Raw genomic sequence first — 14,692 nt, 5'->3', positions numbered from 1 at the left:
TATGCTTGGCATAATCACAGATGCAAGCACACATTTCAAAATTACCATAAACAACTCCAGAAATAGAAAAAAAAGGTGCAATGAAAGATGTAGTTGATACAATCCACGTTCAGTTCTATTTACTCGCAATGTGTTCAGTTTGACACCCCTCCCTTTTCCCCCTCTCTACCGTAGTTTGACACTTAGTGAAATTGACAGTGTTCTATTGGGTAGCATTGCATTGCATTGCAAAATGCATTTTACATAGGCTAGTTTTTGCTTATTTTTAAAAAATGTAATGGCAAGAATTCACACATATAGCCTATGAAAGGACATTGTGTAATTTCCAAAAATCAAATGCAAAGGTTAAAAAAAATGTTTTTTTTTTTTTTGTCATTTTGCAACGCTTCAATTTTAAACAAATGTACAATACCGTGATATATACCGTGATATATACCGTGACTAAAATTATACCGAGGTATACATTTTTGGCCATATCGCCCACCCCTACTTCCAGCAACTTAAACCTCTGATTTATTCTAGACGTCTCTCATATGGGATGGACATGCATAGCTAAATTAGTCGGGCCGCATGCAAATCAGTTCTACAAGTAAATGTTACCCTTGCCAGCTGGACTCAGACTTAACCGATATTGTTGGAATATTCATATTAAGAACAGCTCATATTAATTGAGTGCAATCACACAATTATCCTGGGACTAGGGAGATCTGCGACTGAGATCCCATCATAACACGGCGACTTGGTAAATTAGGATCTAAAATGAAATGTTTTCTACAGTCCAGAGTTTAAGGAGCAGAGCACGAGGCTAGGATTCCGGTGTTGGGCCTATCTCAGGTTTCCCTCGCTATCGCAACTTCAAATCTCTCTGAGCGTACTCGAGTGTCAAGCCATTTCTCTGAGGGAGATGCAAAGAGTGTGTCCTTTCCGTATTGGTGAAAGGCCTCTGTATGCCACTGGTTGAAGCTACAATCGATAAGAGCACTAATTCCTTCACTCGCCCTCTGACTGCACTGCTGCCTTAAACATGCCCCAATGAGCCATTGTGTAGCATCGCAGTCAATCTAATGTTGCTAACAAACAGACAACTCTCCTCTCTCGATATCAAATCATTGCATTTGTATGTTGTGTAGTACAGTGTTATCCATTGTAGGACAACTTAACATTTCAATCAGGTCGATTTTTTGACTTAAATGAATGCGATACTACATAACCCACTTAATGTATATGTTGGGGAATTGACTGTCTATGTTTCTGTTGTTGCGGTGGCATCCATGCGTGTAGCTGGATCCACTTTGGCGAGAGCACAGATAGAGTTCAGAACGCGTAGGTATCGTTGCTCTTTCCGATTTTTATTTTTATCCACAGTGTACATTACATTGAGTACGATTACGACAAGGGTCAAAAACTATGTCCCTTTACTCCCGCCAGCTCAGTTCAAATCAGCACCATCACCTGTTTCCTCTATGAGAGGTGCGCATCGAGGTAGGCGGAGCAGAGGCACCGAATCAGAGTCAACAATCAAAGCACACATGACGGGATAAGCATATAAGAGGCAGGCATATCACGGGGAATATGTCAAAACAGTCTACTAACTCTTATTCAAAACAATAACTTTCATAATCCATAATCAAGCTCATAATAGAAATAATTACATACAAATTAGAATTTTACCAAAAATGATAAAAGTGAAAAATGGCTCCAACAGTTGTATTTTTCGTTTTTGTGTGTGTGTGTGTGAGTATGGGTGTGTGTGTGTGTGTGTGTGTGTGTGTGTGTGTGTGTGTGTGTGTGTGTGTGTGTGTGTGTGTGTGTGTGTGTGTGCGTGCATGTATGTGCGTGTTTGTGTGTGTTCTGTAGCTGTCTGAGATGTCAGTGACTGTTCTGAGGGACTCTGCATCAGCTATGGCTCTGAACACCATGACCCCCTCCTCCACCTGCCCCGCCCTCTCTGAGGATCGCTATGGCAACACTGAACTCAGGTCAGCCGCTCGGCAAACGCTCACAAACATATACATCAGAATATGACTTTTGACTTCTATGGCAACACTGAATTCAGTTCTGCTGCTATTCAAAACTCAGGCTTGTAATATATTATGATATGAACAATGGTATTATATTTACTTTGTGAAAAGTATTATAGGACAGTTCTACTGAAATACAAACTAGAGTAGTGTGATATTCATAATTGCAAGCAATGCTCAAGGTATTTAAAGATGTATTGACATAGTATACAGTGTTAAGGTGTGGTTGAGGCCAATTGACTAAATGTCTCTTGAAGTGTGCTTCTGTACATGGGTATGTGAGTACATATCTATGTGTGTGATATGTGAAGTACGTTGGCCTGAATATACTGATATGTGTCTCTCTGTGTGTGTGCTAACAGACCCCCAACTCCACGCTCCCGCTGTGCTAGTCCAGTCCCCGCCCCTCTACAGGAGGGAGCGAATGAGAAGCCTCCTGGGCCCCCAGAGCCCCGCCCCCGAACACGCCTCTTCGTGCCCGACATCCAGGAGATTCGTGTCAGGTATGGTCCATATAATGTCCACTATCTCTCCCTGTTGCAGCCCCATCGTGTCTAAGAAGGGCTACCTGCAGAAAATAATTGCATAGAATAGAATAGAATAGAATAGAATAGAATAGAATAGAATAGAATAGGATAGAATCAAGACTGTGTTGTGTATAAATAGAACAGAAATTATTCTTTCTCTCGCCTGCGCTGTTGCAGGCCATCTTGTCTAAGACGGACTACCTGCAGAACAGAATAGAATAGAATAGAATAGAATGGAATAGAATAGAATAGAATAGAACAGAATAACATCTAACACTGCGATCTGGTTCTTGATTGTGAATGGCTGATTTGGCGTTCCAAGCCATAGTAAATCAGGCGTAAACAAACACCATTCCAAACGAAGACTCAATGCGTGTCTAAGTTGGACACTTGCGTCTAAGTTAGACACTTGCGTTAAAGTTGGAAACGAGAATCTGGTGCAGTTGGCATAGGGAGAATACAGGAAGAGCGCATCTTTGTGCTATCTCTGGTCTGGGTGTCTGTGTGATGCTTCATTCCTGTATATATCTTGCCTTGCTGAGTTTTTGTAGCATAGTTGTGTCTGGCAGCACGATGAACGCCTGCAATGGCTAGTGATGTTGCTGCGGCGGTAACCAACCACTTCCTCAACTGAGCAACACAAGGCGAATTAAATGTTATTACAGCACATTAAAAAGAAAGCGATTCATTGCAGTGTTAGATGAGCAAAAAGCCACTCGATTCAGGGGGTTTGTGTTTGATTTATAACGGCTAAGGGGAGTTTTACAGCACTCTGCTTCACGTCATGCTCCAATTCCAACTCCCCTTACCCATTATAAAACGAACACAAGGCGGGCACTGTGGCACAGCGCCCCTAAGCCCCCCACATTTGGGCTTGCGTGTCCATGGGGACCCCGGTTCGAGTCTGGCCGGGGTCATTTCCCAGCCCTGCCCCATCTCTCTCTCCCAATCGTTTCCTGTCTACTCTCATACTGTCCTGTATTAACAAATGCCAAAAAGCTCCCAACAAATACTAAAATACAAAAATAATAATAATATTAAAATAATAAAATAAATCGAACACAAACCCACAGCCCTCGTGGCTTATCGCTTAATTAACTCTTCTATCTCTCTCACTGTTCTAGTCCCATTATTTCTAGGAAGGGCTAGCTACAGAATAGAACAGGATAGAATAGGATAGAACAGTATAGAATAACATAACTCTTCTCTGTTTGCAGTCCCATCGTGTCTAAGAAGGGCTACCTGCACTTCCTGGAGCCCCAGACCAATGGCTGGGTGAAGCGCTGGGTGGTGGTGCGTCGCCCGTACGTCTACATCTACAACTCCGACAGAGACACCGTGGAGAGGGCCATCCTCAACCTCTCATCCGCACAGGTGGAATACAGCGAAGACCAACAGGCTATGCTCAAGGTACGCACACGGATGCACGCACATGTGCACGCACACACACACACACACACACACACACACACACACACACACACACACACACACACACACACACACACACACACACACACACACACACACACACACACACACACACACACACACACACATTTGATTACTTTTATTTGGATCCAAGAGACAAGCAACAGGGTACAAGATCCAAATATTTTGGAAAAGGTATTTGACATGTTGATAGATCTTAAGGGCTACACACTTTTACATATAGTACCAGTCCTCTTTTTGTTGCATACTACCAATAATAGCTGAAACAGAGCAAAACTTTGCCAAATTCTTTGCTCCTCTTTTTTGCATTCCTCCTAACTGCAGTCCTCTAGGCACACACACACACTTATGTAAATACTACACACACACACACACACGCACATGTTGGAAAAATAACAGAGACCATGAGCAGGAAACCAACACCATACGTTTACTTACTCTGTGTGTGTGTGTGTGTGTGTGTGTGTGTGTGTGTGTGTGTGTGTGTGTGTGTGTGTGTGTGTGTGTGTGTGTGTGTGTGTGTATGTTTGCAGACTCCCAACACTTTTGCAGTGTGTACAGAGCACCGGGGTATTCTGCTGCAGGCTGGCAATGACAAGGAGATGCACGACTGGCTCTACGCATTCAACCCACTGCTCGCTGGGTCCATCAGGTAGGACACACACACACACACACACACACACACACACACACACACACACACACACACACACACACACACACACACACACACACACACACACACACACACACACACACACACACACACACACACACACACACACACACACAGGGGCTGCTGGATTATGAGANACATCAATATCACGATTATTTCAGTGAACATTGATATCACAATTTATTCGACGATATTTCTTTCAAAGACAAATAATTGTGCTTAACAGTTCACAATCTTCCCCCACTTCAGCAGTGTGAGGGGGGGACATAGAGAAACACACAGTGGTGTTCTGCATGAGTGTTGGTTAGCAAGTCTGCTCTGTGCTCACAATGACTCAAGTGGAGCAATATTGATAGCAATATTGATATCACAACATAAATTCGATGTAGTGCACAGCCCTACATGTTGCACTTTATAGTATGTACTGATTCTTTGTTCCCTTTTTGCTCTTAACTCAGCCTTTGTCTCCTCTCTGTTGACAGGTCAAAGCTTTCCAGGAGAAGAGCTGGCCAGATGAGACTTTAAACTTCTCCCTATTATGAATACATAGAATGCAAAACACACACACACTGAATCCAAAAACACACACACATTTGCATCTACAGAATCTGAGAACACACCCACATTAACACAAACACACACAGAGACAGGACCACAATCACATGGTCTTACACAGATCAAAAGATCAAAAATCATCACACGCACGCGATAACACAAGCATAGACACATTCAATACCCACACACACAGGAAGAGAAAGACTAGCCCTGTAAATAGACCACCACCACCCCCGCCTCCACCCAACCCTGTCTCCCTGTGGTCCTTATGCCCTGTCCTGGTCCTGTACCCCTGTCCTCCGCCCCTCCGCCATCTCTCCCCTTATCTAAGTGTGTGCTTCACATGCTTTAACTCCAGCACTCGCTCACCATCCGTCTCCCGCTGTAGGATCACTGCACCTCAGCACCTGTCTGTGCGCTATCTGATCCAATATTGTTGCATTGGAGTGCCAGTGTACGTAGCCCCCTGAGTACCACTGTGCTGTGCTGGAGCTCCATGCTGTGCACCAGTGCTGAGCTTGGGCACCAAGTATGAGCTTGAGCAGCACTGCACTTGACAACCACAGTACTTAAAGTGATATTGTACCATTTTTGGAAATAAGCTTATTTTACACCTCTCCTTCAGTTAAATGGTTGAGTTTTACCCGCCCTCTTTTCTGCCATTCTCTTCGTCTGTCTGGCAATGTTACTTCTAGTTACAAGCTAGCAATTATCATTGAATCGTATGGGTCCTGCTAGCTGCTAGCTGGACCCATAAGATTCAATGATATATACTTGGAAGTATAAGAGAAAGGTAAAACTCGATAAATTAACTCAATGAGGGTGTAAGAGGAGTTTATTTCCAGAAACGGTACAGTATCGCTGTAAGTATCAGTGCTGGGCTTGAGCATCACTACGCTTGAGCATTCATGCTGCACTGGAGCACCACTGCGCTATCTGACCAGCAGTGTGCTATGTGACCATCAGTGCGCTATCTGACCACCCATGCTGAGCTCGAGCATTAGTGTCCTGCAGTGTTTTTCTCCAGCGCTTGAGTACCACTCTAATGTACTGCGATTGAGCACCCTGCTCTGATCAGTGCATGAGTCCTGGAGATCTTCTTTCTGTAACATCTCACCAAATTGAGAATCACGTAAACGCTTTAACTCAAGGTGAAGAAGTTGAAAACATGGTGCGCGAGAATGGCGGAGAATCAAAATCAGTTTCTAGATGTTTCTACTGATTAGCTGTCCACAGGTGTTCTTCAGTTCTCTCTCACCTACTTTTGAATGTCTTACAGGAGGAAAGAGCGGCGTTGTTGCCTCGTAACAGGGCTTTTTTTTCTTCTTCTTCGCAATGTCTGTAGATTTGTAACACCTGGAAGGTGACACCCCCCTTCACACTCCCTTTCCCACCCACCACCTCACCTTATGATTGTACCTCAGTGAATGACAGATGTGAGGAACACTGCAGATCAATGGCCTTACTTGTGTTGCTTGTTGCTGCAGGTCAAACTACAGTAACTGTATTGTTGCTCCAGGTGTGCTGTACACACAGCAGGTCCAGTATTCAGACCGCATCATCACTCTTAATACACACAAAACCCCTCTGGGCTTCTGTTGATCACTAGGATCAGTGATACTGTAACTCATAAGTCTTTTGCAAGATATGTAATGTAGTCTCTTTAAAAACGCTTTCTCAAACTAGGCTTCTGGGCAGGATTCACACCACCCACAACCATCAATGCTAATTCGTGTGCAAACATCCACCATTCCTCATAGACAAGGTTCAATAAATGTGCTTTAAGATTTCAAGAGTTGTTGACAAAAATGATGAAAACAGATGCAAAAGAAAGAAAACACTTGTAAAAATATGGCAGATGACTCTTAGGTCTTCAGCAGAATGTCACAAGGAGATGTGCATGCATGATGATCAGCTGTTCCATGAAACCAAATAGCCACTGTGGCTGAGTAGTGATGCTTAGTTCACTTTACTGCATACCTGTCTTTGGCCACTCACTTCACTTCAACCACTAGTAATGAGTAGTAATGATCACCTACCTTCCTCCCAGCAGGACAGAGCAAAGGCCAGTCTAGTTTTGGAAACCAGGAGAGAATCCCTGTTCCAGTTTCAGTAGGTCGAGATTAGAGCCAGTAGATTTTATTAAGATTGGATGATCAAATAACACACTACCAAATTAATATACTCGGGAAACAACTTACTGTATGTCTGTCTCCCTGAAGGAACTTGGTTTGATTGAAATCCATATAAAAACTTTATTAGAATTTTTTAATCTGTGTAGGTATGTACGTACGTTGGTATTTATTTTCTGTAACATTGTATGTATTTATTTCAGGTTGTATTTATTGAGAAAGAACAAAAAAGTTTATATTTTTAAAATAAGTACAGAGTGCAATGTCTGCATATGGCACTTTTTAAATCATGAGTTTCCCCAAACCCATAATTCCTCACAAACACTAACAATCCACTCACCTCGACCCATTCAGACAAGAGGAAGTGATGTAATGATTCACTCACTCACCTGACCCCTCCCAGGTCAAAGTGACAATAATAAGACTAGTCGTCACCCCATAGACATGTGTATGTGTGTCTATGTTCACCACTGATCGTAGGAAGTGATGTTCGTCACTCCTCCTTCAGATCAGAGACTGTAAAGCTGTAAAGATTAGACTAGGCATTATATAGATGGATGGATGCCAGACTTGCTTGGATACTAATACTTAATACACATAGAATGATAGAGCGATGGAGCAGAACGTTTTAACATGTACACACAAACAACACACACATGTCTGTATGCATGTGCGTATGTGCGTGCGTGCACACACACACACACACACACACACACACACACACACACACACACACACACACACACACACACACACACACACACACACACACACACACACACATAATGAAAGGTTGTAGGCGGCTCCAGATATTAGAGAAGTAGGTCCAGATGTACAGTCAGAAGGCCAGAATAAAGGAAAGAAAGGAAAGGAAAGAAAGTAAGAAAGAAAGAAAGACAGAAAGAAAGGGTAGTTCACACTGAAGAGTAATTGCTTTGAACTGCGGCTGAACCGTATGAGACAGAAACCATATTAGACATGCAACACATCACACCCCCCCCCCCCCCCCACACACACACACACACACAAACACACACACGGTGAAAGATGTTAAAGTTGTGCAGTACAGTACACGCATTCTGTGAAACACGTGAAAGGTTTTCAGCTCACAAACACACACACATACTGCAGCTTGCTTATGTTGTCTAACACCCTCTCTCTCTCTCACACACACACACACACACACACACACACACACACACACACACACACACACACACACACACACACACACACACACACACACACACACACACACACATAGACACACATAGACACACACACGATAAAGTTGTGCAGCGAGAATGTCTCCCATGTTTCCTGGCTATCACCTAAGTGATACACAACCTGGAATCAGAAGCTACAATCCAGTTCCACATATTCCAAATGACCTGGTTTTACCTGTCCAGTTCAACTGGCTGGTTGAATGATCACCTGGCTGAATTGGACAGGTTACAGTAGTGTCAGGACAGGGCATGGGAGAAGGAGTTGAGGAGATGATACTCTGTAGTGCCTCTCTTTGTCACCCATACGTAGTCATGTTATTACTTTACACCAGTGATGGACGACCTGTATTGCTTATTTACAATCCAGTGCCACATATTCCAAATGTCCTGGTTTTACCTGTCCAATTCATTCAAATGATCAATCGCCTGGGTGAATTAGACAGGTAAAACCGCGTCATTTGTGGCACTGGATTGTAACTAATGAATCCAGGTTGCTCACCACTGCTTTACACCATCTCTTGTCATTCACACGCGCTGCTTTTGTGTCGCACCCCCCCCTTCCCCCCTACACCCAAACTCAATCCTCCCTCCCTCCCTCTCTCTCTTCCTCTTGTCGTCCGCTCATGTGATGATCCTGTGTCTTCGTACACATGCGCAAACATAGTACATAGTTTTATTCTGTTTGTAAATTTTTGAGTGTACAAGTTTATGCACTTAATGTGACTGTGAGGTGTCACATGCAACGTTTTTTCTAAGCATTCTGTATGTAGTGATAGTATAGCAAAGGCAATTTCTACTGACTTAAAGGTATATAAATATACATATACTATATATATATAAATATGAATAATAAATATAAATATATCACAGAAAGGACATATGGACCTGTGTGCTGTAGGAACCACTCCACTCCACTCCACCCCCTTCGATGAATGGACCTACCGTACCCTCATACCACGTATGACCAATCACGATGCACCCCTGTAAATCTACTGCTGATACGATTGGCCTCTCACTCTGTGCAGCGGAGCAACCTGGCTGCTTTTGAATGTTTTGAGCTGAGCTCTCTCACTTTAAGATGCCTGCTTTCAATGTGCAGTGCGTAACGACTAGTGCTCTTTCAGTCTGAGATGGCTGCTTTGAGTATGTGGTACCAGACTGCCAATACTATCTGTGTTATTATTGTGTTTCTTGTGTTTGGCTTTTATGTTTAATGAGGCTTTGGGCTGTGTTCACGTCTTTGCAGCAAACTGACTTTGATAGGGACAATGTGGCTTGCATCCAAAGTGTTTACAGTATTGAAGAGATTGCACGCCACATTTAGTCTTCAAGTGAACTATCATGAAATAGTGTGATTTCCATTTTACTGTATATGCTGTGTGGTGTACATATCGGTTATCACAAACTCTGTGTTTGTGTAACATATCAGACAGTTAGCTAATAACACCACAGTGAAGAGTTTTCTTGGGGCAGTTAGAACTGATGAACATATGAAAGGGAGTGAATCTAGTTGATCATTTTTTTGCAGAAAACCAAAATTCATCTACTTCTCTGCCTCCTGCCTGTGTGTTGTTAATATCAGCCATGTTGTTAGTGATTGGCCAGGTCTCCAGGAAAACCACTAATCAGAGTGGACTTGAGTGTCATCATTCCTGAGGTCAACCAGCCTGCAGGAGGATGATTGGAGGAAACCTGATGGCAGAGAAACTAATGAAATTTAACTGATGGCAGAGGAAGTATTGAGTTTAAAACCGCAATGTTTGAAAGACAGTTTTGCAGCACTACGTGGTGATTTCAGAAAATCTTCATAACCAAGGAACTAGAGCTTTCAAGAATATCTGCAGACACTTATGTGTCATGTTTTCTGTGGGAGATGTGATGTTATCGGTTCCTCATCGAGCTGCTGATATTATGCACTTATTAGATAGGCTACTAATCAAATCAATCAAATGTCATCAGGTCACTTTTGCCGCACATCATCATCAGTGAAAGTGTGCTGCTTGTGTTGTTGTTGCCTTGGTAATGGAATAGCATGTAGTCTTAGTGGCACAGTCTAATCTGGTCTGGTCTGGCTTGTTCTGGTTTGATTGAGAGACTCAGTTCATCGCATCAGTTGTAACCACATCATGCACAGTAGATTTTGCAGTAATTCAACACGTAGTAGTCTAATTTATCTTCTATTTTGTATTACGTTCTACTGCAAACACTGCAAAAATATACTGTGAGACTCCTGAACAGTGAGCTGAGCTGTTGATCAGTCCCATTGAGCTGCACTGGACAAGGGAACTTAAACTCCCTCAGGGTGCATCGTGTAAACACTAAAGAGATGTAAATATAGTGATGGTTTAAACCTAGAGGGTCTTTGGTAAATATTCAGCAATGGAATGGGTGATTTTCTATCACCACTATCTGTGGTGATCTCATGATGTAGAAGAGGGTAGCTGCTCCATCAGCTGTAGAGATAATGTAGATAGTGATGGAGATCGGAGAGGTGGTAGTAGGTTATATGGTAGGTAGCGACATAGAGACATGTGGGGTGGCGCTAGCACATTTGATGGACAAAGAGCAAGTAAGATGATCAATATTATCTGCACATGTGTTGGCCAGCACAGTTTTTTGATAACGTGTTTACAGACCGGAGGAACCCTTATCTCCATAGTCACTGTACCACCACCATCACCACCACCACCATAATCAAGAGTGGAGACATCATATCTTCATGTGATCATACCTCATTACAGTATGTTACCACAGTATATCACCATCACCATAACCATAATCCACCACCACTGTAACCCATCCTTCCCATAATGCATCATTCATCACCATAGTCCACCATTACCCACAACACATCAGCCTCCATAACACTGATGTCCATCAGGCAGACATGCCCTCATCCGCCGTTTCTGTGTGCTTCCATTCTTGCTCCCATTCAGCTAGCTCTTAGTCTACTACACAAACAGTAAAAGGACATTTAAGGTCATATCATATGGGCATTCTTTTTTTTGGTTTTTCTTTTCTACTTTCTCTCTTTCCCTCCTCTGGATGTTCTTTTTTTTGCATTGTATATAATAAACATGATTGCTGTGAATGGTGTTTTTCTGCTGAGGTGAGCTGCGTGCTCCACCCACCATACTGTACATGGGCAGTAGTTTCAGTGTCTCTATTTGAGTGTTGGAAGTTTAACCAGTCAAAAATGTTTGTGTACACTTAACACATTGTCAGATATCAAATAAACGTGGAACTTATGCAACACCATGGAGGTCTCTGTTGTTGTTGTTGTTGTTGTTGTTTTGTCCTGTACTGTACAGTATGTGAGTGTGACCCACTTTGTAATTTGATACTTCCAGGGTGTGATTTGTAGTGTGTGTGTGTGTGTGAGTCTGCGCGTGTCTGCGCGCGCGTGTGTGTGCGTGCGCGTGCGTGCGTGCGTGTTCTGTATTTATATCCCCACATCTGGGGAGTTCATTTAATCTCTGGCTAGACACAGTGACCGTAATGATTAATGTAACTGTAATGCTGAGGGAAAACTACGTGCCTCTTCTGTGTCTTTTGTGATTTTTTTTTTTGAGAACCTGCTTTGTGGCTACAAGAGGGGTCCTGTAGTAGCCTACATGGGGTCCGTGGTGTAATGGTTAAGGAGTTGGACTGTATACACATTACTATAGTAGATCACGGGGTTGTAGGTTCAATCTCCACCCTTACCAACCCCTTCCTCCCTTTATGGCTGATGTGCCCTTGAGCAAGACACCTAACCCCATCTCCAGGGACTGTAATCAATGCCCTGTCATAACAGTCTCTTTGGATAAAAGCGTCAGCTACATGTAATGTAAAAGTAGTGCATGAGGTATTGTTATGATGGAACTCTTCATATAAAGGTCTCCATCATCATGCACTGTAAGTGAAAACCCAACTCCGATTGTCATTAAGACACAGCACTCCACAGCACACAAGTGTTCACTGCACACTGCACACAACAAATTTGTATTTATGCCTCACCCGTACAAGGGGGCAGCCCCCAATGTCGCCCTAAGGGAGCAGTACGACGGGACAGTACCATGCTCAGGGTACCTCAGTCATGGAGGAGGGTGGGGGAGAGCACTGGTTAATTACTCACCCCACCAACCTGGCAGGGTTGAAGACTGTAAGACTCATATCAGCACACACAGGGCTCAGGGAGATCGCACAGAAGAATGGATGAAAGTAAATTCAATGTTACTCATGAAATGAAATACTGTATAACAACTACCTTAACATTACCTGCAATTGAAATGGTTGAAATAGTCTCTTTGTCTATATTCAACTGGTTTTACAAGTTTTACCACCCAAGTGATTATAAGCGACAAAATAACTTTAAGCATTATCTACTAAAGGCGGCACATTATGGAACTCTATTCCACTGCATATAAGGGAATGTCCCTCTTTAGCCACCTTTAAGATGGAGTATAAAAAGTGGCTTCGAGCCCAACAAACATGTTCACACTGATGGTCTGAGCCTCTACACAGTGTACACGCACACACGCACACACACACTCACATAACACATGGCCCTATTTTGGGACCTTTTTCTTTTCTCTTTTCCTTTTATTTACATGCATGCCTTTTGCTTCTATAGTGGGTTTTATTTCTTTTGTTACTAACAGTCTGTTTTGATATTGGATGAATGTTTGGGATTTTAAATTCTATTGCTTGTAAACATCTAGCCTGCCTATTTTGGACACCAGATGGAAATTAGCCCTTGGGCTACAATCTGGCATATTTACATATATGTACATGTATGTATATGTTCATTAATGTGCAATGTCCTGAAGAAATAAAGTAAAGTAAAGTAAAGTAAAAGTAAAGTTAAAATACATGGCTACTAGTAGTACCACACTACTACAACTATTACTGTGTAGGACGTTATGATTGTAGGCCTAGCCTATAAGATCTTGCACCTCGTTTGCACACAGCCAATTCCTGGCATTTGCATGCGCCACATCGCTAGATTAATTAAATCAAAATGTTAACTACATTCTGCCTACATTCAGCCTATTACACACTGCATAGTAAGAGCAGGAACTCACTTCATTATGAATAGCCTATTATATTCAGTAACAGTAACAGTAACAGCAGGAACTGAAGACTTAGGGGTGGAAATCATGTGGAATAGAGTTTATAATAGGGCTGCACGATTATGAAAAAAATTATAATCACGATTATTTTGGTCAAAATCATAATCACGATTATTAATCACGATTATTGATTTTTGCAGATTTTTTTGAAAATGATAACAAGATGAAGTATAACCAAGAATGAATTACATACAGGATGAGCAAAATAAAATGAATTGTAATAATTATGTAAAGGCAATAGCATGAAACTTAAGTGGACAGATTTCAGGCCAGAAACACCAGCCTGTCAGTAGGCCTATGTTCTGGGTTCAAGGACAATCTCAAAAGTAGGTAACTATTGCCACGATTAAATCACGATTAAAATCATGAGTTCGATTTCACTATGCTATCACGATTTTGATTATTTTTCGATTAATTGTGCAGCCCTTTATACATAAAAAATAATTAAGGCCTAGCCAATTAGAATTGTTGTTGTGGTCTTATTATATTATTATTATTATTGCTGTTGTTGTTCTTGTTGTAGTTGTTGTTAATAATATTCTAACTCTGAGGGCATGAAAAGAGCATGGTGATTTCCAAAAAAAGGTCTGAAAAGAGCATGTCCGTCCCCCCCCCCCCCCCCCCCCCCCTAAAAAAAGGTGTCTGTGTCAATAAGCCTTTTGAATGATATAACGGAATCCATTGCCAAAGGGACTCGTGGTGACAGCTCTATGCAAGGTGTCATCTATTCTATTTATAGTGCAATTCGAGGCAGATGAAATTGCTTCATAAAAATCAAGATAGGCCTGTGTGAAAAAGCCGTATACCACAGGGGAAAAAACATAGATAGGCCTAATGAAAACATGCACTTAAAATAGGCCTACTAGACTAGAATAGACAATATACTTATAATTTAAAACGCACTTTCAAACAAACAAAAAACAAAAACAAAACAAAAGGTCATCTGTCCTGCTACAAGCGTTCATTGGCAAATGCAAGGCGCGCACGTA

General features: G+C 42.2%; 1 protein-coding gene across 1 annotated transcript in view; it reads left to right on the top strand.

The window, feature by feature from the left end:
- Positions 1-5,803, top strand: part of kif1aa (kinesin family member 1Aa) — a 124,139-nt gene extending 118,336 nt beyond the window's left edge. The window contains exons 42-46 of the mRNA XM_063202003.1: positions 1,858-1,979; positions 2,384-2,524; positions 3,766-3,958; positions 4,534-4,652; positions 5,159-5,803. Coding sequence (XP_063058073.1) covers positions 1,858-1,979; positions 2,384-2,524; positions 3,766-3,958; positions 4,534-4,652; positions 5,159-5,201 — 618 coding nt within the window. The 3' untranslated portion in view covers positions 5,202-5,803. The remainder of the gene's footprint in view (positions 1-1,857; positions 1,980-2,383; positions 2,525-3,765; positions 3,959-4,533; positions 4,653-5,158) is intronic.
- Positions 5,804-14,692: the final 8,889 nt, after the last annotated feature.

This window comes from Engraulis encrasicolus, chromosome 6, assembly GCF_034702125.1.
Source record: "Engraulis encrasicolus isolate BLACKSEA-1 chromosome 6, IST_EnEncr_1.0, whole genome shotgun sequence".
Lineage (NCBI taxonomy): Eukaryota > Metazoa > Chordata > Actinopteri > Clupeiformes > Engraulidae > Engraulis > Engraulis encrasicolus.
This window is presented reverse-complemented; position numbering and strand designations above follow the sequence as displayed.